The following is a 25,385-nucleotide window of genomic DNA, read 5'->3' on the forward strand; positions in this document are numbered from 1 at the left end:
ATAGTCTCACACTTATAAAGAAAAAAAAATGCCATTTGAAATATACTAATGCAGGAGCAGTATAGTCCCTAATTTCTAGGTGTCATTGCTTCTTCAGCCCTCTTTGGGTTATGTAGCAGTTTCCAGGAGTTCCATAGGTTAATCCATTATCTCCAAATGTCATGCAAGCTGCCTGTCTTAGAAAGGAGTCCTCTGGAAACACGCTGTGCCGTGTCCTTATTAATAGTCCGTGTGGAAAGGCTTACCAATGCAGGTTAAGCTGTAATTATCTGAGGTTAATTCTAGTATGCAGAAGTGCAGTTGTGACAGCCCTCAACAACTCACTGTAAATTAGGTTTATTTATTTTTTTAATGCTATGATGACCGCTTTTCATTAAGCAAAGGTTCAGCGTCATAGCAAAAGTGGTGCATATTTAGTAAAGTAAACAAAAGGAAAGGCTCTGCCATGTAGAGAGGACGTAATAACTGCGAAACCATATTTATTGGAAAGGGTTTTCTTTTGCTTACTCTGCGTTTTCATTGGTTTCTTTTCTCATTATTTTCTCAGCAAATCCGTGAGTATGCCTTCCCCGGTGTCTCCTAAGCTGTCTCCTGGAAATTCCAACAGCTACTCCTCCAATGTGTCCGGTTCCTCAGGCAGTACGTCTTCAGTGACTATCCCGCAGCGAATACACCAGATGGCAGCCAGCTATGTCCAAGTTACGTCCAATTTTCTGTTTGCAACCGAAATCTGGGACCAAGCTGAACAGCTCTGCAAAGAGCAAAATGGTAAGATGTTTATGGTTTCTCGTATATGTCTTTCAAGAATAAGGCCATGCCCAATTCAGTTAATAATTATTTGAATGGATCTGCCTTCAGGGTGCTGAAATGCTAAATAAATGTGTTTTTATATTCATTCCCATAATAAAACTGCTTTTAAAGGGGAACTATAGCAAAAATGAAACTTTAATAGAAGCTTCATCATACTGAAATAAGAAACTTTGTAAATACAATCAATAAATATTTCTGAAATAATCAAGTTTATGTTCACTATTCGTCTTTCTGCATCTGTTTTTCTTCGTTCTGTCTTGCAGCAGTTGGCGGTCAGATATTCATCGACAGTTATATACAAAATATTTTTCAGGGGGGCTTCCTTTCCTAGCAGATGTATTAGAGCTCATTCAAATAACCGAATCCAGTACAAACAAAATCTAACAAAATAACTGCCTTTTGCACAAATTCTGCATGTAGAGAGACATGATGTCTCGTTATTTTAATAGAGTGAGCTCTAATACATCTTCTAGGCAAAAGGAGCCCCCCCTATAAGAACTATTGGATCTAACTGTGAATGTTTATATGACACCCAGCTCCTCGAGGAAGACAGAATGAAGAGAAACAGATGCTGAGAGATGAATAGTGAAGATGAACTTGATTATTTCAGAAACAGTACAGAATATTTAAAAGTTTCTTATTTTAGTGTGCTGAAGCTTATATTACATTTTCATTTTCGCAATAGTTCTTTTAAGTCTGGATGATCTGTACCAATCAATATATTTCTTTTTGCAGATTTTTTTACAGAGCTAGATAAAGTAATGGGCCCTCTCATCTTTAACTCAAGCACTATGACCGAACTGGTACGTTACACACGTCAGGGCCTGCATTGGTTACGCCTGGATGCCAAATTGAAACATTAAGAAGGCGAATAAATCGGAACCATAACCATTCTCTTGCTGCCTCTATATTTTCCACAACACTGTGTTCTGTTGGGAAGGAAGGAAGAAGACTGCCATAACCCTCCAGTCTGGCTATCACCGAGGGCACTGCGCTCTGAACATCTTGGATTCAGCCATATCCACTTTTTATTTTTAAAGAAACCTTTAAACATGTTGCAAAAAGACATCGCCAGTCTTCACTTTTTTTTTTTTTAATTTAAAACAATTATTTAAAAGGAATTTTCACATCAGCATTACGGAAGATTGATTTTTCTCCATCGCTCTACCGAAGGATTGGTGTTCCTAATATCACGCATGAGAAATCCTAAGAAACGTATTTATTTTATGAAGCGCAAAGCAGATTTTAATTGTCATTATTACCTTTAGCAATGCAGGGGGGTCTACCTGGTGCATCTTGATCTGCAATGAACGATGCACTGACTGGCGGTACATTTTCCCATTGCTGATGCAAATCATAGGATTGCACAACTTTTATGCGTAAGCAGTAACGTCTCATCCCGAGGGGGGAAGGGGTTATATTTTAATTTTTTTTTTTAAGGTGGTTCCTATTGGTTTAAACTTCCAAGTACTTTTATGATACAGCTTATGCATTTCTTGTTTTTTTTTTTGTTTTTTTTTATAGTTTATGGTCGTTCTGTTGTTTGGTTTTATCGTCTTAGAGTATAAAGCTCAGTGCATTTTAACCCGTAGCGGTAGGTAACATTGTATTACCTAACATTCAAGGTCTGTGCTGTCAAAGGGGAGACAGCATCTTAATTCTTGCAGTAGAAAACCAGAACAACCATGAAGTATTCTTCTACGTATAAAATAAATCATATGACAGAGGTTATTATACAAATTATATAAATGGAAACTATATTAGTGTTATGACGAGGGTATTCAGGGCAATTCAGACCACGTGAAATAAAGAAAAAAAAACACTATTTAACAATCATTTAGAATACATAGTTTGCATGAAATGCTAAACATGTTTGGGTTGAACAGGGTATGTCTCTATGTGTTTTTGTTTTTTTTTCTAGACAGCAGAAATGTTATTTATGGCCTCGATATTAACATGAATAGAAGGAACTATAGAGTATAGCGTTGTTGTCTCCGAGAGAAGATTTCTTAGCATTGAGCTTTTTCTAATGAAGAGAATTTTGGAGCCAGTGCTGTAGAAATAGAGCCAGTCTGCAGGCAACAACATATTATGTTTTTTGGGGGTTTTTTTCAGAAGGGGCATACTGTGCATATGGCTGGGAGAGAATTTACTGGCCTGCTTAGTATGCTGATTTGGGATCACAGATGTGTGGGTGAGTGGTATTTACGAAACACTTTGGACATTTGGGACCTTGCCTTGTCACCTGCATTGTTTGTTTTAAGAGATTACTTGCAAAAGTATTATTGCAGACAAACCGAACCACTGCATATTGATGCTCTATGGAGCTTATAGAGACCGTATCACTGGTGTATGCATATGATTGCAGACCATAGAAGGGGGACTTGGGAAGGAAACCGATCTCCTAAGTGCCTTCAATAGTATTCGACCAGTGCTGCTCCTTGTTTATTTACTGTGCTAAGAGATTTGTCCAACGGCTGTTAAATTTCATTGCAGTATTCCAGTTGGCTTCTTCTCTGCCGTTATTTACCCACGGGCACACTGGATACAATGCATCCAGTGATACATTTCCCTGTAAAGTGCACCATGCAGGTATGCCATTTATTATGCTCTAAATGCACACATCTATATATATATATATATATATATATATATATATATATATATATATATATATATATATATATATATATATATATATATATATATATATATATATATATATATATATATATATATATATTTATATATATTTGTCAGGCTTAATTTAACATTTAATAAATTTCAATTTTTACAGTCTCTGTTAATACAATGTACGGAACTGATAAGGGATAAGGATGAAATCCTAAATGATCTATTTCACTACATGCTTAGGGGGGTATTTGGTGTGCACGGATGTGTTTGATGTTAGGTCTGGGTTCAACTTTAAAGGGAAGGGTGAGAATCACTTGGATAACAAATCCAATAACATGTCTCACAATGATATACCTCGTGTAAGAGGCCGAGTTTTAAGTTCACCATAGGCACAGAACCATGTCTATTATTAACTAATTATTGCCCTGATCCAAATTATATTTAAAATGACACATGGCTGTTGTGTGTTTGTGAAGCAGAAACAAGCCAAGTGCTCTAACTAGGGTTCTCTCTCAGTTAGAACCCCCTGCAGCTGCATAATCTTTGCATAATCTCCCAGTAGTGCCTCATTTATAAACACTGGGCAAATGTGCATATGGGCAGCCACCAATCAGTGGTTCAAATTTTTTTTCAGCCGACTGTGGGTAAAACAATGAAAGGAAAAATTCAATTGATTGATATGGGTTAGTGCCCATGTTCAAATTTGCCTGATATTGATAAATGAGCCCTAGTACTGTCTCTTCTGCTGCAAGCCTTAGCTCACGATTGCTGCAGGAATTGTATACGGCCGTTAAATATCGTTCTGCTTGGTGTGCAGCAGTGCTGTCAACAAAGGCTCCTCAAGCCGCAGCTGTTTACTTAACTTTACACAACTTCAGGGGTTGTGCAGCTTCAGGGTTCAGGAATTGTGCAGCTTCAGGGTTCGCTTTCTGCCTGATTGTAAGGGCCATGAACTGTGTCTGTGATGGGTTGCTGTGGGTCACTGGTATCAATGGGAAGCGCTGCGAGTATCCCTTGACCTAGTATAACTGGCATCTTAAGGGCACTTATAATATTGAAGTGTAAAGAGTCATTTTTCACCTTCTAAAGCAGCTCTGGGAGGGGGGTCGCCGACCCTGCAAACTTTAAATTGATACATTTAATTGATACATTTGTTATCTTTGTCCCTGCTGAGCAGAATCTCTGGGTTTCATTACAGGCAGCTGTTAGTATTGATACAATAGTTGCTAATGCTCCAGAGATGCTGCTGAGAAATGTATCAACTAAATGTTGCAAAATTGCAACAGTTTAGAGTCGGCACCTGAATTACTGAGCTGCCAGACTCAAACACCAGAGACAACTTTGATTTTGGAAAAACAGTAAAAAATAAATAATGGAAAGAAATTGATAAAAGTCTTTATTTCTGGGGAACAATCTAAAAACCACTGAACTGAAAAAAAAGCATTTGGAAGGTGAAAAATAGTAAATTTAAGTTTTGAATTCTTTTTGCGGTCAAATTCATACATTAGAATTTTAACCCCTCTATCAAATGTACAAGTCAATGGCAGAGCCATTTGGAGACGTTAATAGCCTTCAAGTTTTTTTTTTTTACGTTGGAAAACTCGATTCGTACGATTTGAATTTTCAGGTTGGAACCATTTGATTGAGTATTGGACATTCAAAGTTTTTTCCTTAAATAACCTCCCAGTCACATTGTGAGTATATTTGAGTTAAAAAAAATTCACATGAATTCGAAATTCGACTTTTGATAAATTTGCCTCCCCGTATCATGCCAGAGGGGCTGCTGTAAGATGCCATAGATAGTTAATGTTTATAGGCCTGCTGAGGGGCTGTTTGGGCCTCTGTATAGAGGTATGGGACCTGTTATCCAGAATGCTCGGGACCTGGGGTTTTTCCGGAACACTGATCTTTCCGTAATTTGGATCTTCATACCTTAAGTTTACTAGGAAATCATGTAAATGTTAAATAAACCCAATAGGCCAGTTTTGCTTCCAATAAGGATAAAATGGAGTCTATCGGAGAGGACCTTTCTGTTATTGGGGTTTTGTGGATAATGCATCCTATACCTGTACTTGAAATGTCAGGGCCTGTTTTTGAATCCAAGTCTGGACCGGCTACTAGTATTACAACAGTCAAGGAGATGACAGAACAGCAGATGTTTCTTGTCTTCTCAGGATCCCAAAGAAATAACTTCCATAGATCCCCACCCCAATAATATAAATTCTTATATATCTATATATATATATATCTATATACTCATGCTGCACCACTTTGTTTTCATTGCCAAGAAGCTCCCAAACCCACGTGCAATCCCAGTCAATCCGCATGTTTATTCTAGAGCATCCCCCATGCGTTGGAAGTTGTGCCAAAATATGAATTAGCTGCTCACTTACCTAGTGTCAAATACAATTTCCCCATCTCCGCTGCTTGGAACTGAGCTCGTTGTTATATGCGTACGAGTAGCTCTCTTACCTACCAGATTCTATTTTCTGAGCGGATCTACTACAGATTTATTTTGCCAGAGGTAATGTTTTTTTTTTTTTTACATCTATAATTGTATAATATACAAATGGTTGGTGTCTGTGATTATCCTGGAGTGTCTGCTCCTGGGAGTGATGTGTATATTCAGGCAAAGCTGTTTCTCTTCAAACCAGTGCAAGGCAGAGAATTAGGAGCTGCTTCTCTTTCCCTTACTGTTTGCTGAACTTACCTGAAGCTGTGAACAGTTCTGTGCCATGACTCTGTTATATTTATCTTTCTTCCAGCAAGAAGTGGCACTGCGTGTGTGTGTATTCCATTGCATAAATATACGCCGTATCCTTTCCTGAGCTTACATCTTTCTCTGTTGCTTATGAAGCATGTGAGATTGGCCCCTCGGGCTCCCCTTTCATCCAGTGACCGTTTTTCTTACATTAATTCCAAAGGGACCCAGATAAAGTGTAGGAATGGGTTCATAATCTGTAATGCACCTTATTGCGCTTCTTTTGCTGTATTAAAGGATATATAAACCTTAAAAAGAAGTGAATGTAAAATTGATGAGGGTGTGAATTGTGGTGTTGTTTGGAAACAAATGTTCCACTTCACTGGCACTTTTTGTCTTTGCTTAGGAGGGGGGAATCTATTTCTTGCTGCTCGCTTGGCTATTTCGGATTCCTTTCTGGCGAGCTACACAAGGGGATGTTTTATAGCAGGTGTGTTACATATACTGAGCCACTCTCCTGCAAAACAAAAGTTGTATCCTATACCCTTTATCTGAAACATTTACTGCACTGCTGCTTGGAATTCCCATGGCGTAAGGAACCAGTGACACCATTAAAGGAGAAGGAAAGCTACGGAGGCATTTTATTGCCAACAAATTAGCTGCAATAGTGCAAGCTAGAATGCTATATTTATTCTGTAGAATGTTTTACCATACCCGAGTAAAAAGCTCTGTTTGTTTAGGATAGCAGCTGCAGTATTAGCTTGGTGTGACATCACTTCCTGCCTGAGTCTCTCCCTGCTCACTTTTAGCTCTGGGCTCAGGTTACAGCAGAGAAGGGGGAGGAGCAAACTGAGAATGCTCACGCCCTGGGGCAAGGAGGTTTAAGCTGAAGGCAGGAATTCTGATACAGAAGCCCATGTGTCTTATGACAGAGGACTCAGAGCAGCATTGCTTTGAGGGTTTACTGGTGTATTTATATAGGCCTTTCTGATAAAGCTTACTTAGTTGTAACCTTTCCTTCTCCTTTAAGTGAAAATGTGTTTTATATGACATTTATCAATTTTCTCTGTCCATCCAGGGCCTATGAATTAGTTATTTCCTGGCAACAAATGTCCTGTTTTATTTATGAAAGGTTTTCACTCTATAGTCTTGTAGAAAGACCTGAATGACAATTGGGCCCCTGTTTATCTTCCTGTGTAAGAACTAAACTCGTTGTATTCTGTACAGTTTTATCTGTTATCTATGTAACCTCTGCCCCTTTGCCCTAATCAGCTTGAGTGGCTGCCTCACCGGCTACACAGCAGCTTATTTATATCAACGATTGGTTCTCACCATTGCAGAGTAACTACATTATATTTAAATGCATAGAAAACCCTTGTATTGTTTGACTTCAAAATGAATTTTCGGCACTGGATTTGACACTGGTGCTACTCTAGGCATGATCCTCCAGACTACGACATTCTGTGGTGGTGCTGAGTGAGAGGAGGGTACCCAGCTACTACCCCATCAGGCTGGGGCTTTTGATCATTCATTCATTAAAGAAGACCAAGTGCAAAGTTGCTTAGAATAGGATCATCTAAATGTTTATGCAAATCTGAAGTACCCCATTATCATTCCTCAATATTGGAACATTCTCTGAATGGCAGGATCTCCTTGAACTTGTTCCATTAGGCTTTCTGGTACGCATAGGTGGCTGGATGGTATTTTAATACCTTTTTTAATTTAAATTTAATTGCTGCAGATGTAGAATTTAAATCGCTCTTTAGCACTGGAGCAACCCGCCTGTTTTGCGGCATTCCAGCAAATTAGATCATACGCTCGTATTTACCTTTCTCGAAAATCCGAATTCTTTTATGCAGGCGTTTTAAATTATTGCTGCTTGATGGTATTTGGGCACGGGCAGTTAATCAGAATAATGCTCTCCGCTATGACCTACATGTATTATTGTAACGTTGATATTAATACTTGGCTGCTTCCTTTGGCTCGTGCAAGTGTTTGTTTGAAATATCTAAAAGGGTGGTTCACCTTTACATTAACGTTTAGCTTGTTATAGAATCAAAATTCTAAGCAGCCTTTCAATTGGCCTCCATTTTTTCATTTTTATAGTTTTTTTTTTTTTTTTTAATTACTGGAATGGAACCTGTAATGCTCGGGACCTGTGGTTTTTCGGGTAACGGATCTTTCTCTAATTCGAATTGCCATACTTTAAGTCTATGAGAAGGTCATGTAAACGTTTAATAAACCGAAAAAGGCTGATTTTGCTTCCAATAAGGATTAATTACATCTTAGTTGGGATCAAATACAAGGTACTGTTTTATTATTACAAAGAAAAAAAAGGAATTCCTTTTTAAAAATTTGGATTATTTGGATAAAATGGAGCCTATGTGAGACGGCCTTTCCATAATTCGGAGCTTTCTGGATGACTGGTTTCCGGATAACTGATCCCATACCTGTATTTGCCTTTTTCTTCAGACTCTCTCCAGCTTTCAAATGGGAGTCGCTGACCCAACCAAAAAAAAAAAGAAATGTTCTGTAAGGCTACATATTTATTGTTGTTGTTTTGCTTTTTATTACTAATCTTTCTATTCAGGCCTCTCCTATTAATATTCCAGCCTCTCAAATCAATGCATGGTTGCTAATGTCATTCGGACCCTAGCAACCAAATTGCTGAAATTGCAAACTGGAGAGCTGCTGAATAAAAAGCTAAATAACTCAATAGCCACACATCATAAAAAATGAAAACCAATTGCAATTTGTCTCATATATATATATATATATATATATATATATATATATATATATATATATATACACACATGCTCCTACCAATGAAAAGGCAGATGTTCCCATGATAGAGGGCTAATAAACTCAAGTGCATTACTCAGTGTTGCCTTTCTCCTCTCTATGCTTCCCTACTGTAAAAATGGCTGTACATTTTGTCACTTCCAGTCTAACAAGCAGGATAGAGAATCTCTACTTCTTCCTCTCTCACCAAATGAGCCACATTAGCAAGGAATTGGCACCAGTTTTATCATTTTTATACACATTTCACTCCCAATACAACGGAAAGCCAATTAAAACTACTTCCAGTATCTCCAAGCAAGTGTTCTACTGGTTACTGTTGGGTGTGATTGTGTTTGTGTTGGATATTTCAGCAATGTATTAAATACTAAATCATGTATTTCTGTGTCCCAGTGCTGTCAATCACCTCTTGGTTACCAAAGCTTAGCTGTCAATCAACACTAGTCTCGCCCACTCGCTTCATCACCACTGTAAGTTGGACACTAATGATTGGATGAGCTTGCTGCTCCCTTGCTCCTTACCTGTGTGAATGAAGGGACAGGTATTTCAGGCAGTTGTTCACCCACTAAATGCCATGGTAATGGGACCTCATCAGATGTCTGTTTCACTCGCAATCTGCCCAGAACTAGTACTGTTAGATCTTTGCACATTATTATATTATTATTATTATATCACGCTGCCCTACAATAATCCTGCGGTCCTATTCGATTGAGAATTTTCAACCCTGATGGAATATTTTTAGCCATTCAGGGGAATAAAAGTAAATAGGAACTGCATCTCTACTAGGGATGCACCAAATCCGGGATACGGCCTTTTGCAGCAGGATTTGGATTTGGCCCAGCGAACCGAATCCTAATTTGCATATGCAAATTAGGGGTGGGAGGGAAATTGCGTGCCTTTTTGTCACAAAACAAGGAAGTAAAAAATTTTTCCCCTTCCCATCCCTAATTTGCACATGCAAATTAGGATTCAGTTCGGAATTCGGCTGAATCTTTCACAAAGGTTTCGGCCGAATCCAAATTAATGGATTCGGTGCAATCTCTACGTTTCCACATCACTTCCTGCTGCTCTGATCTTTGGGACAGTCAAATCCAATGAACAGAACAAGAAGTGGTATAGGCCGAACTGAACCGTATATGTGTGTGTGTTTGGCCCACAGACCAATCTTTTGGATACCACAGGGGTCGGGCCCTTGTCATTTAATTATTTTCTACTTAGAGATACACCAGAAATTAAACTTTTTTTTTTTAATCTATCATAATATTGCCTATGAAAGCAACTTATAACTTTACCATAAAGTATCTGCACAATGCTTTTACATTGGTGTCCCGTGTTCCTGTATGAGAAGGCTGCCATATTTGTGCAGCAGGAGTCCGTTTGCATTATAAACTCTAACTGACAGGCTGAGATGGGACAGTCAGGTTGGCAAAACAGTCAGGTTTAGAAACCTCAACTTACAATAACTTCGATAAACAAACCACTCGGCAAAAAATGATCATCATGACCTATAGGTAACTTTTAATGTTAATTCATATTTTAAAAAAAGTATTTTTTTAGTGTCCGTATCACTTTAAGGCAGAAGTATTAGCCACTTAAATCTGACATGAGCTCCTTTCAGCCTGTAAATGCTCTAGTCTTGGATTTTGTGCTGAGCAACTCCAGGAGAATATGCCCAGTGTGCCATAGCCCTAAACATTTGGAAAACTGTGCATTTAGATTGCCACCAGCTCACCCTGTATGCCATAAATGTCTAATCCAGCAGTGAACCTCAAAAGGGGGAGTAAAAAGAAATGGTCTGGTAGGAGAGAAAAAGTGTAATATATTTGGCATGTACAAAATGTTTCAATGTGCAAGTAACTGTTAAGTGTAGAAGCTTCCCTTTGATTTGTAACGTCTCCCTAAAGATGGGAGCCCACCCCTTCATGTATCCCCCTTCCCTGTCCAAGCAAATAAGTACTTGTACTATCTTTCCAACAAAACCAACCAATTCCTGTATTCTCATTGGTTGTCCTACTCTTAGCCTGTGCCCATGGAAGTGCCAGCTTTATTTCACTGTTAGCATGCACCAATGAAGTTCCAGCTTTATTTGGCTCTTTTGGCGTGTTTCCATGAAAGTGCTAGCTTTATTTCACGGTTAGCGTGAGCCCACAGAAGCCCTAGCTTTATGTTGATGTCCGCGTGCGCCTTATGGAATCTGCAGCTTTGTTTTGGTAGTTGTGTGCTCCTGTGGAAGCTCCACCTTTGTTTTGGTATCAGTATGCACCCATGGAAGTTGCATATTGTGCACTAGGGTGGCCATCTGGCCGGTATTTTACTGGCCTGGCTGGTAAAAATGATGCTTGATTAATAGGAAAAAACGGCAAGAATATAGGAAGGACGGTATTTTTTTTTTCAGAAAAGATGGCAACCCTAGTTGGCACACGCCAATGGAGGCTGCGGTTTTTTCACTACTAGTGTGCGCCCACAGAAGCTCCAGCTTTATTTCACTGTTAGCTTGCACCCATGGAAACTCCAGCTTTCTTTTGGTGTTAGTTGTGCGCCTATGGAAACTCCAGCTTTATGTCACGGTTAGTATGCTCCCATGGAAGTTCCATCTTTAATGTGCTTTTACCACACGCCCATGGAGGCTCCAGCTTTGTTTTGGTATTAGCGTGCTCCCATGGAGGCTCCAGCTTTATTTCACTGTTCGCATGCGCCCATGGAAGCTCCAGCTTTGTATTTGTGTTGGCGTGCACGCCAGCTTTGTTTTGGTGTTGGCGTGCTCTCATGGAACTCCAGCTTTATTTCACTGTTGGGGCTGAGACACGCCCGACGACAAATCTCCTCTTCGGGGCAACTAGTCTCCCCGAACTGCCTCCCGCCGGCTAGAATGTTAATCACCGGTGGGATGGCAATTGGTGCGCTTAGCTTTCGAAAGTTGCCTCACGAGGCAACTTTGGAAAACCAATTGCTCCGAGTGCCATCCCGCCGGCGATATACATTCTAGCCGGCGGGAGGCAGTTCGGGGAGATTAGTCGTCCCGAAGAAGAGATTTGTCGCTGGGCGACTAATCTACCTGAATTGCAGCATGTGTCTCTGCCCTAAGTGTGCGCCCATGGAAGTTCCATCTTAATTGCGCTTTAAGCACATGCCCATGGAGGCACCAGCGTTATTTCACGGTTAGCGTGCGCCCATGGAAGCATGTATATGTATGGGTTATAGGTGGGTTTCAGTTCATTGTTAAAAACCATGTTCAGGTTTTACTTTCTATTAAATATGCGTTGAACCTAATTGACAGTAATTTTCCCTACCTACTGATCATGGGAAAACAAATCTCGACTGTTGTTTACTAATCCATTGTGGCAGAGGCCACCCCCCCCCCCTTTTTCTTTAATATCGTTGCACTTGCCATGTGGGTGGCGTAAACAGGACTTGGTGTGCGGTGAGTGTATTGGAAAGGGAGGAGTGATTTCATAGTATGTACCAGCCAGTAGAGGAGCCATTGGGGATAAAGCACTGTACTTACTCATTACCCAGATCTGTAGGCCGGGAAATGCAATATGAATGAAATGAATGTTTTTATTCTCAAATGTTTTTTTGATTCTAATTTACACCATAAGGGGACTTGTCGTGTACCTTTGACATGTCGTTCAGCCACTAGCGTGGATTTCCACAAATCTTCCTTGGGTTGGGGGTTCTGAATTCCATTAAAAAGGGTTCTAACAGCAGTGTAAGATCTAAGGCACTTATTTGTAAAATCAAGAGACTACATCCTGGTATCTCCAGAGGAGCAGGGAATGATGGGAGTGTAGTCCCAGCTAAGGTGCATACCCACCTGCTGTAGTGGTTCATTCCATTCTTTGTTCTCTGGAGGGAGGATTTGCAGGGAATCTTGTTCTTTTGTTGGACCCTGTAATTAACAAAGTGACGCGGTGACCCCCTCACCGGTATAAAGCGACTTCTGAGTTTCAGTCCATTATTTCATGCTTCTTCTACTGAAGTCAGGTACACGATTTTCAGATCTTGTTGCTTTTAGAACGTCCTCTACCCTGTTGCCCTATTTGTGTCTGTATTTATTATTATTAAAAAAAAAATCCTTTTTATTGTATTTTTATTTAGTAATTAATTTTACCACTGGACGTAACGTTATTTAGTAAGGTACTCGGATCAACAACGCTTTTTATTAACCAGATTTTTTTTTTTACTCTGCTTCAATCCAAAAGTCACCGGTTTTTAACCAAATCTTTTAAGGAAACAAAATGAATAAAAAGGAAACTGTGATTATTTGTTGCAATACACTTTAAATTACAGAATCGACTTTATGGGCTCAGAGCTTCGATTTCTATGTATGTTTGAGCTTTTCACACATCTTAAAGCAGTTTAATGGTATAAAAAGTATTATCTCTACGACCCCCACACACCCACCCCCCGATTGTATAGGATATTAAATGTATTTTGTGGTTTTTTGAGACTATAGGACGTTTAGTGTCTGACGCATATGTTTTCATGTGTATTTTTAAAGAAATGTATGGCTATTCAAATACTTGGAGAAAAGGGTATCTCATTTCAATTTGTAAAAAAACAAAACAAAAACAAAATCTTTTTAACTGTCATTAAAATGCTTTGTAAAATGCAAAAGTGTAACTGGAGAAACTACGTTTAATAAATATCATAGATTTTCTGTATTATTAAAACTTGTTTTGTGCACTTGATTTTGTATGTTCTTCAGGGACCTAAAGAAGAAACAGTTGCTTATATGTTTCTATTACAGACTGTTTCGGTAATGTTCTTTTCTGTTTTATTATTTTCTACTTAACTGGCAGTAGTCGCCCATGAGAAATCTACTCTTTGGGGGGTGACTGGTAAAGCCCCATCTAGTCCGAGAGTTGGTCAGGCCCCATCTAGAATATGCCGTACAGTTTTGGTCTCCATCACTCAAACAGGACATTATTGTATTAGAGAGGGTACAGAGAAGGGCAACTAAGCTGCTGAAAGGTATGGAAAAGACTGAGGCAAGACTGGCCAAATTGGGGATGTTCACGTTGGAGAAGATGCGCTTAAGGGGACATATGAAAACTATGTATAAATATATAAGGGGATCATATAATAATCTCTCTAATGCTTTATTTACCAGTAGGTCTTTCCAGCTGACACAAGGTCACCCATTCCATTTAGAAGAAAAGAGGTTCCGCCTAAATATTCAGAAGGGGTTTTTTACAGTGAGAGCTGTGAAGATGTGGAATTCTCTCCCTGAATCAGTGGTACAGGCTGATACATTAGATAGCTTTAAGAAGGGGTTGGATGGCTTTTTAGCAAGTGAGGGAATACAGGGTTATGGGAGATATCTTATAGTCCAAGTTAATCCAGATACTAGTCCGATTGCCATTTTGGAGTCAGGTAGGAATTTTTTCGCCCTCAGAGGCAAATTGGAGAGGATTCAGATGGGTTTTTTTGCCTTCCTCTGGATCAACTGGCAGTTAGGCAGGTTAGATATAGGAACTTGATGGACGTGTATCTTTTTTCGACAACTTGCTATGTTACTAGTCTCCTGCAAATGCTTTCCCACTGGCAACAATGTAAATCAACGATAGAAAAACCTGCATCACTGCTGTCGCTTGAAGCTTCCTCACAAAGCAACTTGTATGTTTTCCCACTGGCGGTTTACATTATCGCTGGTGGGAAAGCATTTGCAGGAGATTAGTCCCCCGCAGAAGAGAAGATCTATTGCTGTCTCAAGCAGATGACACTAGGGATTCATTGAATCCAGGATCTGGTTCTGTGTTTGGCCTTTACCAGCAGGAATTGGATTCAGCCAAGTCCACGTGCCTGGCCAAAATGAATCCGAAAAACCATGTGACTTCACACGAGCATATGCAAATTAGGATTTGGTTCGGTATTTGGGAATCTGCCAAATCCAAAAATAGTAGATTTGGTGCATCCCTAGAAGGCACACAAAGTATTAGCCGTTTAAATCTCCCATGTTAACCTTTCAGCTTGTAAATTTTCTTGTCATGGTTTTTGGGCTGAAAAACTCAAGCACCAGCGATGTTTGGAACTGCAATTATTTAGCCACTTGTGCTGCATCACCCTCGCTGTGTCCCATTTACCTTAGTGGGAAGTGACCAGAACACCCCGTATACCATTAATGTCTAATCCAGCAATGAACCTCGAACAAAAAGACACCATCCTAGTCCTGGTAAGAGATAAAAAATCTAATATATCTGACATGTGCAAAATGTTTCAATGTGCAAGTAACTGTTAACTTTGTAGCTTCTTTCTACAAATGGAAGCCTATCCCTTTAAGTATTCCTCTCTCTGTCCAAGCAAGCAAATAACTACATGTGTGACCCAACAAACCCAACCTATTCTTATACTCTCATTATCCTACTGTTAGTGTGCGCCCATGGAAGTACCAGCTTTATTTCACTGTTGGTGTGCGCCCATAAAGGCCCATTTTGGTGTTTGCATGTGCCCATTGAAGTTCCAGCTTTGTTTTGCTAATAAGCTGTCATCCACCCTGTGTATTAAAGGAGAACTAAACCCTTAAAATGAATAGGGCTAAAATAGGGCCATATTTTATATTCTGAACTTATTGCACCAGCCTAAAGTTTCAGCTTCTCATTAGCAGCAATGATCCAGGACTTCAAACTTGTCACCGGGGGTCACCATCTTGGAAAGTGTCTGTGACACTCACATGCTCTGAGCAGCTGTTGAGAAGCTCAGCTCAAGGGTCATCACAAATTATCGAGCAGAAAATTAGGTTTGTCTGTAATATAAGCTGATGCTACAAGGCTGATTATTAAATTCTGATGCTAGTTGCACTGGTTTCTGTGCTGCCATGTAGTAATCTGTATTAATTACTAATCAGCTTTAAATTGCCACATGTATATTCTGTGTACTGTATATTTTGAGTTGGCCCCTAAGCTCAGTAAGAGACATCAGCACAGAGCATGTACAGTGAATCAGCAGAAAAGAAGATGGGGAGCTACTGGGGCATCTTTAGAGACACCGATCTTTACTGCTAAAGGGCTGTGGTAAGCTTTAGTTCTCCTTTAAGCACTAATGGGAACAACATTTGTATGTCAGTGCTCACAAGGGGCTGGTTTCAGCACAAATATAGTCTAAAATATTCCTGGACTGGGGCCTATCTCCATCTTGTTCCCCCCCCACTGGCTCGTGTATGATAGTGTATTGGACTATATGGTATGGGCAGAGTGGCATCTTTATCAGTAAAGGGCAGTAACCCATAGCTACAAATTGGCAAGAATTTCAGGTAGAACAATAACAAATTAGTTGCCATCGCAAATCCAGTGTCTCTATGAAAAACTCAGGACTGTCTCACCTTCACAGTAAAAGATGCAATGTCAGATTGGAGAATATTGGCACTTTTGAGGTTCCTCTGTAACATAGGAACATTTGCTTCTATAAACAATAGGAACCAGACTGCAGTCGTTGTTTGTTTCTTTTAACAGGCCTGGTTCTTTGAGTATATTAGAATATTTAAGTGGAAAGCCTTGGCCAAAGCTCCACACATTGGTACGTGCTATTTGGAAGGTAACTGTTTGAGCTGCTTCACTTGGAAATCATCTATTAACTCCACCAGGTTCCCCTTATCTAGGCAACTGCCTCTAGTAGTAGCATTAAGCCTGTGTCCCTCCCGTGTGTTGACTCTGTTGCCCTTTAACCTGATCTCCCACAGGGATGATGTAACACTGTGTTTGAACTTAAGCAGAGGGCACATGTGAAACCTTGTTGTATTTGGCCCCATAATTCGCAGGGCCCATTCCTGATAAAGCTCTCTGTTGAGACCAAAACATCAGTTCAATAAATGTAATTTTTTTTGTCCATCACCTAAAGACCTGTAAGTGTGGTGTAATATGATCTTTTATAATCTCCAGACGTCTGCACCCAGGCATTATTCTTATGTATTTATAGAGCGCTAACATATTGTGCATCGCTGTGGCATGTAACCTTATCAAAGGAACATTAACACCAAAAAAATTTTAATGGTATTAGCACTGAGCCTGTGTCCCTCCCGCGTTTTGACTGTGTTGCCCTTTAACCTGTTGCCTTTAAATTTTTGTTGGTTTCAGAAAGACTACTATAGTTTATATAAATAAGCTGCTGTGTAGCCATGGGGGCAGCCATTCAAAGGAAAAAAGGTTTAGACAACCGATAAGCTCTGTAAGAATACAAGTTATCTACTGTTAAACCTGAACCTTTTATACTGTATGTTTATTTATATATATATATATATATATATATATATATATATATATATATATATATATATATATATATACACACACATATATATATATATATATATATATATATATATATATATATATATTATATATTTATATATTATAAACCATAGTAGTGTTTCTGAAGCATAAAAAAATATTTGTGTATGATGATTCACAAGGGCATATGTGTGTACATGTTTATCTACCAGTACAGCTACTACTGTTTGTGAGTCAACCAAAGGCTGCAGCAGGGTCCCATCCCTTGCAGAATTCTCCCGTGTGATTGTGAAAGAATACACATCTCTGCAGCAATGGGGAGGTATAATGCAATAAACATATATATATATGTTCTATTTTTAAAAATCCTCATTCCCCTGAAAACTCTAATTTTATTGGGATTCAAGTATTTGTATAAGTTAGTGATCCAACCCCATAAACCACTGAGCATTTCCATTGTATATGCCAAAGGAGCCCCTGGTCTAAACAGCCATTAAATCGTTACTTAGATTGCTGAGATTATTTTTACAATTGGCCTGACATTAGCACAGAGCATGTGCAGTGAATCAGCAGAAAAGAAGATGGGGAGCTACTGGGGCATCTTTGGAGACACAGATCTTTAAAGGAGAAGGAAAGGTAATTTTCTAAACTGTTGCCTGATCGCACCCCTCCTGAACCGCTACAGTGCCACAAGATAATTTGTTTTCCCGCACTTACACCGTGCCATCAAAGTTTTTCCCGTTACTGAGTTTGCAGCCACCATGTTGGCCATGTACGTGTCACATCCTTTGTCTCCTTGTTAAAAGTTTGCATGCACAAAATTGATTCCTCCTTCATGACCTCTCGCATCCAAGCTAATCGCAAGATATGCTCAGGCAAGATCGAGTTGCTATAGTAACCCGTAAGTAGTTCTTATATTTGTGGCCAATACATAGAACTGAATTCGTTTTTTTTTACCTTTTCTTCTCCTTTAATGCTAAAGCACTGTGGTTTAGTGATGGACAATTAAATTCACCAGGGGCGAATTTTCGCGTTTCGCCGCCAGCAAATACATTTGCGAAACTGCAGGGAAAATTCGCAGGCGAAAAATCCGCCACGTCAAAAAAATTTGGCCGCGCATCAAAATACTTCAGAAAATAATTCAGACGCCCAATGACTTCAATCTGTTTCACAAATTTTTCACCATAGCAAAGCGAAACGGGACAAATTCACCCATCACTACTGTGGTTGCCTTGGGCTGGTACAGAAGCCCAAAACATAATGTGCAACGTTTCTAGCCTACTTCTTTATTTAAGCTTTACTTCTCCTTTAAAGCGGCTGTTCATTTGCAGATTTAAGCTGCTGATTCGACAGGTTATCTGGCTGTGTATCGGTCTTTTCTACTGGCCTACCCCAAAGTCAATGAGCAGGTTTAGGCTAGGGCCACACGGCGCGATTTTGCCGCGATTCTGGGCTGGGCGAGTTGCGAGTTACGAGTCGCTGCGGTTTTTAAGCCGAAATAGCTTTGTTAACTTTGGCGCTGGCGTCAATGCAAATCGCGGCGAAATCGCTGCGCTAATTCACACGCGGCGATTCGTTTTCTATTGTCGCCCGAAGTTGCCTCGCTGGGCGTTTCCGGGCGACAGTAGAAAAAGAATCGCCGCATGTGAATTAGCGCAGCGATTTCGCCGCGATTTGCATTGACGCCAGCGCCAAAGTTAACAAAGCTATTTCGGTTTAAAAACCGCAGCGACTCGCAACTCGCAACTCGCCCAGCGCAGAATCGCGGCGAAATCGCGCCGTGTGGCCCTAGCCTTAATGTTCATGTTAGATTGAGGAACACGTTTGCATAATGATGCAGTCCTCCAGTCATTGGCTCGCAAGCCACACCATTGGATCAGCCCAATAACTCAAGGTTGTAAACAAATGTAATATTGGGCTAACCTTAATTAACTACTGATGTGAATATACCTCCTTGGTCATGCTGGGAGGTAGCAGCACTGGAGTAGCAGGGGATCTCTTTAGATTGCCGTTCACCCAGGGCAGAGAATCTAAAACAGATATTTATCCATTGATTGGTACAAAAATAAAAAAAAAATATCAAATCTGATGACATAGAAAATTCTATATTACAAATGAATAAATACAAAACATCTGAGTAGATTTTCCTAAGAATAAATACCATGGCCGGTCTGAAAGAATGTGTATTCTTATAATATTTAAAGCTCAACGAGCCACTTAATTACTAAAAGTCTTCAGCGAGCAGCGACTCTTACTGAAAAAGAAGAAGAAACAAAAACGACATGAGTCAATATTATCAAGGGATCATCCCGGCTTGTTACAAATTCAAATCTGGGTGTGGGGTTAGGGGACAAATTTAGGGCAGTTGGCAACTTCTCAAAAGACCAGGGGCACAGGCTGGCAGTTAGTCTGAGGTGAAATGGGACCAGTCTGTATTACATTAAAGGAAAACTATACCCCCCGTACAATGTAGGTCTCAATAAAAATATAGGGCATAAAACCGCTTATATGTAAAACCCAGCTTCATGTAAATAAACTATTTTCATAATAATATACTTTTCTAGTAATATGTGCCATTGGATAATCATAAATAGAAAATTTCCATTTAAAAAAAATAAGGGCCGCCCCTTGGGATCCTACGATTCACATTGCACACAAACAAAACATACATGTTAGGTCACATGAGCCAATTAACAGACAGAGTTCTGTCTTTTGCTTCCACACTTCTTCCTGTTACAGTTAGTGTTGTAGTATTTCTGGTCAGGTGATCTCTGAGGCAGCACACAGACCATCACAAAATGGTAGTTCAAGGCAAGAGATGTAAAAGGGCAAGATTTACTTAAATATATATTCCAGTTTGGTAAGATTCTTTAATATGCCACTTAATATGATATAAACTGTTGCTTAAGTATTCATTTTGGCAGGTATTTTTCCTTTAAATAAATATTAAAATAGAAACATTTTCAAGGCTGGAGCTAGGAGAAGAAACGGCTGCCTAGGGTGCAACAGTGTAAGGGTCTAGTAACCAGGGTGTAGATGGCAGATTTCAGTTGCATGGGACTCAACTGAATTGTGTGTTGGGAAATGTATTTAAAAAGGGACCTACACCCAAAAATAATTAATATAAGCTCACTTAGTGTGCTTTTCTGCAATTGACATTCATTTTCTATTTTTAGTGGGTTCTGAAATATTAGCAATTTTACACTGCTGATACCAGGCCTTTGACTTAACAGCAGAGAGTCAGCAACCCTAGGGTTAATGGACTATACAGGAAGTGCATAGACAGTCAGGGTCACTGACAGAGAGCTGTTGCAGAGCTGAGCTGATTAGCAGTCGAAACACGCAAATATCTCAGATAACACTTGAAAATTGAAAATGAATGTTAATTTCAAAAGTGCTCTGACAACTTCTGATTAGTATTAGTTACCTGCACAACTTGGTTAGGCACTCTGAAGCGTCCCTGCACGAGGCACCTAATGGGCGCAAAGACAGGCCCCTCCAAAATGGTGTCATCCTTGGGAGTCTGACAGCTGCCCTGACGGACGGGTTGATGAGACAAGCACCTTCCAGCTAAAGAGAGAAGTCATTGGCTTTTATAGAACAATAAAACTTGCCATTGCATTAGGGCTCTTACACACGGCTGTTCCGACCTGCGCTCCCCTGCGTTCCGTTTGTTGGCGTTCAGCCGCAGGGGAGCGCAGGAATAGACGCAAGTAATAATTTGAAATGGGGCTGTACTCACTCAGGCGCGTGTAGGCGCCGAACGCAGGTTCAGACGCAACATGCTGCATTTTTCCTGCGTTCGGCGCCTACACGCGCCTGAGTGAGTACAGCCCCATTTCAAATCATTACTTGCGTCTATTCCTGCGCTCCCCTGCGGCTGAACGCCAACAAACGGAACGCAGGGGAGCGCAGGTCGGAACGGCCGTGTGTAAGAGCCCTTACTGAAACTTACATATGGACAATCTTACTAGTAAAGGATTCTGGGAATTGTTATTTAAGGCATTCAGCTAGAGCTGCTTCACATCCGCTGCCAGAATCCTGAGCTTCCCTAACCTGGCTATGCATGCTGGGACTTTTTTTTCAATAAGAAATAATTCCAAGTTATTTTCTATCATTTTAGCTGAGCAGAATATAATGTACTTCTACTGCATTTATTATTTAAAATGTGTTTCCTTCAGTCTTGGAGTTACACAATCATAGCACATAAGCGGAAGCCATTTTTGTGGACAATGTTATTAAGACAAGTTGTGTATCACCTCAAAATCTTGTGTATGCACCAGAATGGGGGACCTAATGCCCATACACAGTGCCCGACACAATTATAGAGCTTTAGATGGGAGGGGGGATGTGAGGAGGACAGTGACATGTAGGAAGTGCTGAATAGAAAGTGAAAGTAATGCGTCTATGCCTCAGGCATAGAGGCGGGGCAGGTAATATTTGATTGATGCCTCAGATATGTAAACACCTTTATAACAGGTATGGATGCTTTCATGAAAAAAAGAATTTTGGTTTCCTGTTTAATTTGCAAATGACTTTTATTATACAGCTTTTTATGTGTAGGTAACAGGTCCCCTTTAAAGGGGTGGTTGACCTTTAAGTTAACTTTTAGTATGTTATAGAGTGGCTAATTCTAAGCAACTTTGCAATTGGTCTTCATTTTATCTTTTTATAGCTCTTTCCAGCTTGCAGTGGGGGGGGGTCACTGACCCCATCTAAAAACAAATGCTCTGTAAGGCTACATATTAATTGTTATTGCTACTTTTTATTACTCGTCTTTCTATTCAGTCCTTCTCCTAGTCATATTCCAGTCTCTTATTCAAATCAGTGCATGGTTGCTAGGGTATTGTGGACCCTAGCAACCAGATTGCAGAACTTGCAAACTGGAGAGCTGCTGAATAAAAAGATGAATAACTCAAAAACTACAATTGCAATTTGTCTCAGAATATCACTGTCAACATCATACTAAGGGTTAATTCAAAGGTGAACAATCATTTTAATGTAGCTAGAAACTTCAGACTTAATTGGTGTCAGTACTATCATGCAGCATTGATCTACATGTTATTGTGTCCAGGGTTAAAGGGTTAAATAATCACCACTGTTAGCTAGTTAGCATATCTATGAGGACAAAGTGATTAAGAAAGCAGTAAGTACATAAGGCTCAAGGGCAAGTGAAGCTATTAATATTATTATAAGAACTGAATGATCCTGTGCTTGCATGTTCTCTGACCCCAGGACTGTGCCAAATCACCAGCATGTTCTATTAATAAAGCATTTTTCCACTTCCACAGTTTATCAGATCCAGCAGCCGAGGCCAGAGTGTGCACATTGTATCAAAGACTGAGGGGCCCTTTGTTACCTTCATACCCGGTAGCTTCATCGAAGGGGCTGATCAGTTAACTTTTAGTGTAGAGAGTGATATTCTGAGACAATATGCAGTTTTCCTTTTATATTTTTTATTTTATATATTATTTAGCTTTTTATTCAGCAGCTCTTCAGTTTGCAATTCCAGCAATCTGGTTGCTAGGGTCCAAATTACTCTATCAACCATGCATTGATTTGCATAAGAAACTGGAATGTGAAGGGGAGAGGGCCGGAATAGAAAGATGAGTAATAAAAAAAAATAGCAATAACAATAAATGTGAAGCCTAACAGGGTATTTGTATTCAGATGGGGTCAGTGGCCCCTATTTGAAAACTGGAAAGAGTCAAAAGAAGAAGAAAAAAAATCAAAAAGAAATAATGAAGACCAATTGAAAAGTTGTGTATAATTGGCCATTCTATAATATTCTAACGGTTAACTGAAAGGTGAAGATGTGGGAGATGGGTAAAGGAAAAAAGAACCCCCTAATTGGATGGGTTTTACATCAGCCCCTCAAACAATGGGACTAACAGCAATGTGCAAAGATCAGCAGGAAGGAATTTAAGTCTGACCTTTAGCTAAAGGTACCCTGTAATCTTCCCAAACTGCCCTTTACAGACCACTGATAAATAAGGGCTATTACAGACGAGTGTTTGTAAGTGCGTTCCGTTTTTATGCGTTCAGCTGCAGGGGAGCGCAGGAGTAGATGCATTCAGATTTTTTCAATGGGGCTGTACTCACACAGGTGCATGTAGGTGCCGAACGCAGGAAAAATGCAGCATGTTGCGTCTCAACCTGTGTTCGGCGCCTACACGCGCCTGTGTGAGTACAGCCCCATTGAGAAAAACTGAATGTGTCTACTCCTGCACTTCCCTGCGGCTGAACGCATAAAAACGGAACGCAGGGGAGCGCAGCTTCAAACGCTCGTCTGTAAGAGCCCTTAGAAGCAATACAATGCTACAATTGTCTGCACAGTCCTGATTATCAGGTCAGTCAGTGCAGTTAATTATATTGTGCCTGTGGAATAAAAAGGTTGCAAGTGGTTGGACAATGAATGGGGGGTTTGGGTAGGTTGTGGCGCTCAGTGTTAGTAACCAGGGAACAGAGAGGCTGATGCAATAACATAGACTGCAAGAGATGCCCTGCTTGTTTTAGAAAGTCAGAGATATATATTTTTAAAGGATAACTATTAAAGAATATGGCTAGAAATTCCATAATTAATTATGTTGTGAGTTGGTCCCTAAACAACAACAGTCCATATTATTTGCAGAAAAGAAGATGGGGAGGCAAATATCTTCCCTGCTAAAGGGCCGAGGTTTCCTTGGGCTGGTACAGAAGCCCAAAACATAATGTACAACATTTCTAGCTGCTTCTTTAATTAAGCTTTAATTTTCCATTAGCTTAATTTTTCCATTAGCTTTTTAGATTGTTAGTTCTATTTATATTTAATCTGTATGCACAAGGCACACACCAATCTATTGTACATCGCTGCAGAATGTGCACTTTATAAAAACATGCTAATAATAATAATATCATTTTACTAATAAATGTGGGTGGGTTCTAATAAAATTAACTGAAATTCGATGCAAACAACCGGCTGCTTTCCAGCCTCTGTCTGACTGCTGGGAGTTGGAGTTCAGCAACTATGGCTTGTGATCCCTGCTGTTTGATATTTTTTTAAGAGGTCAATAAAAAATACGGTGGCTAATATCCACACATACCCAGAATTCTGCATGTTGGTGGGGACTTTATCCTGTGAGTAAGTGCTAGTGGCTCACCTGGTGAGTAAATAGGCAACACAAAACCAAGATGAGAATCCATTTCCCAGGCTGCAGGAACATGATGTTGGGTGATGCAGAGAGGCCGGGTGCTAAAGAATAGACGGCAGAGTTAAGGGGAAGTCTCCCTCCCTCCCTGAAGCTTTATATCCTGCTGTCTGGTCATATTTCATCACCTGCCCTGAACAAAGTGCAAGAGATAATTTTAATAAGTTAATGCCGACCAATCCAAAGCCACACAAGTCCCTTTAATACTGCCAATATTGCTCAACTCCACGCTGGCACACATCCACGGGGCTCTGGTACCTTTATCCTAGTAGTGGAGCCTCATATACAATGGGATCCAGGCCCGGACTGGCAATCTGTGTGGCAAATGCCAGAGGGGCTTCTGTAAGATGCCAGAGACAGTCACTATTTAGCGGGCTGGTGGGGGGCTATTTGGATATGTCTGTACTTGGAATGCCAAGGCCTATTTTGACTCCCAGTCTAGTGCTGATGGGATCCAACTTTAACTGAAAATACACACAGGAATGCATCATGCCATTGATCTGTTACCCTGGTAAACACCAACCTAGCCAAAAATGAAGGGCTCCAAATCAATAATATTGCATGGATCCTGTGCCATCTAAGGAGGTAGAGCATAGTCATTTGGGCACAAATTAGCTGGGACGTTGCTGTCCTTCTACTTCCATGTTGGATCCAAGCAAATTCCAATGCCTTTTGGGCACAAGTTGCTTTTCTTAGGAAACTTTCCAGCAACATCATTTAACCCATGCACTGAACTGGTTCCAGGACCCGAGTACATAGAATAGAGAATGAGTTTTAGCATTCAAAACCCATCTGCCCATGAGGGATAGGTACAGGGGCTGATAAAAGAGAAGTTAGAACATACAGTAAGTAGCCTTCATCATAATGACCAACTAATCACATACTGTGACATTCAGTAGCCATAAAACAAGTCTATGTTATTGCTGTGCTCTCCTGGATTTACTGATACGCTTCCACTGGTTCTTACTCTTCCCTGGCTCTCCCCTGGCCATGACACCATTTCCCACAATAACTTGCACACTCTCC

General features: G+C 40.1%; 2 protein-coding genes across 3 annotated transcripts in view; one reads left to right on the plus strand and one right to left on the minus strand.

The window, feature by feature from the left end:
* aff4.L (AF4/FMR2 family member 4 L homeolog) overlaps window positions 1-2,765 on the plus strand; it is a 58,515-nt gene extending 55,750 nt beyond the window's left edge. For both annotated transcript variants that reach the window (XM_018252137.2, XM_018252134.2), the window contains 2 exons: window positions 548-768; window positions 1,546-2,765. In XM_018252137.2, coding sequence (XP_018107626.1) covers window positions 548-768; window positions 1,546-1,673 — 349 coding nt within the window. In that variant the 3' untranslated portion in view covers window positions 1,674-2,765. The remainder of the gene's footprint in view (window positions 1-547; window positions 769-1,545) is intronic.
* A 16,496-nt stretch (window positions 2,766-19,261) lies between these two features.
* leap2.L (liver expressed antimicrobial peptide 2 L homeolog) lies at window positions 19,262-24,441 on the minus strand. The gene is made up of 3 exons (XM_018251696.2): window positions 24,312-24,441; window positions 20,600-20,742; window positions 19,262-19,426 (listed from the first exon to the last, which is right to left on the minus strand). Exons 1-3 carry the CDS (start codon window positions 24,372-24,374, stop codon window positions 19,390-19,392), a joined length of 243 nt encoding a protein of 80 aa, XP_018107185.1. The 5' UTR covers window positions 24,375-24,441; the 3' UTR covers window positions 19,262-19,389.
* Between the last annotated feature and the right edge of the window lie 944 nt (window positions 24,442-25,385).

The sequence above is a fragment of the Xenopus laevis genome, chromosome 3L (genome assembly GCF_017654675.1).
Source record: "Xenopus laevis strain J_2021 chromosome 3L, Xenopus_laevis_v10.1, whole genome shotgun sequence".
NCBI classification, from domain to species: Eukaryota; Metazoa; Chordata; class Amphibia; order Anura; family Pipidae; genus Xenopus; species Xenopus laevis.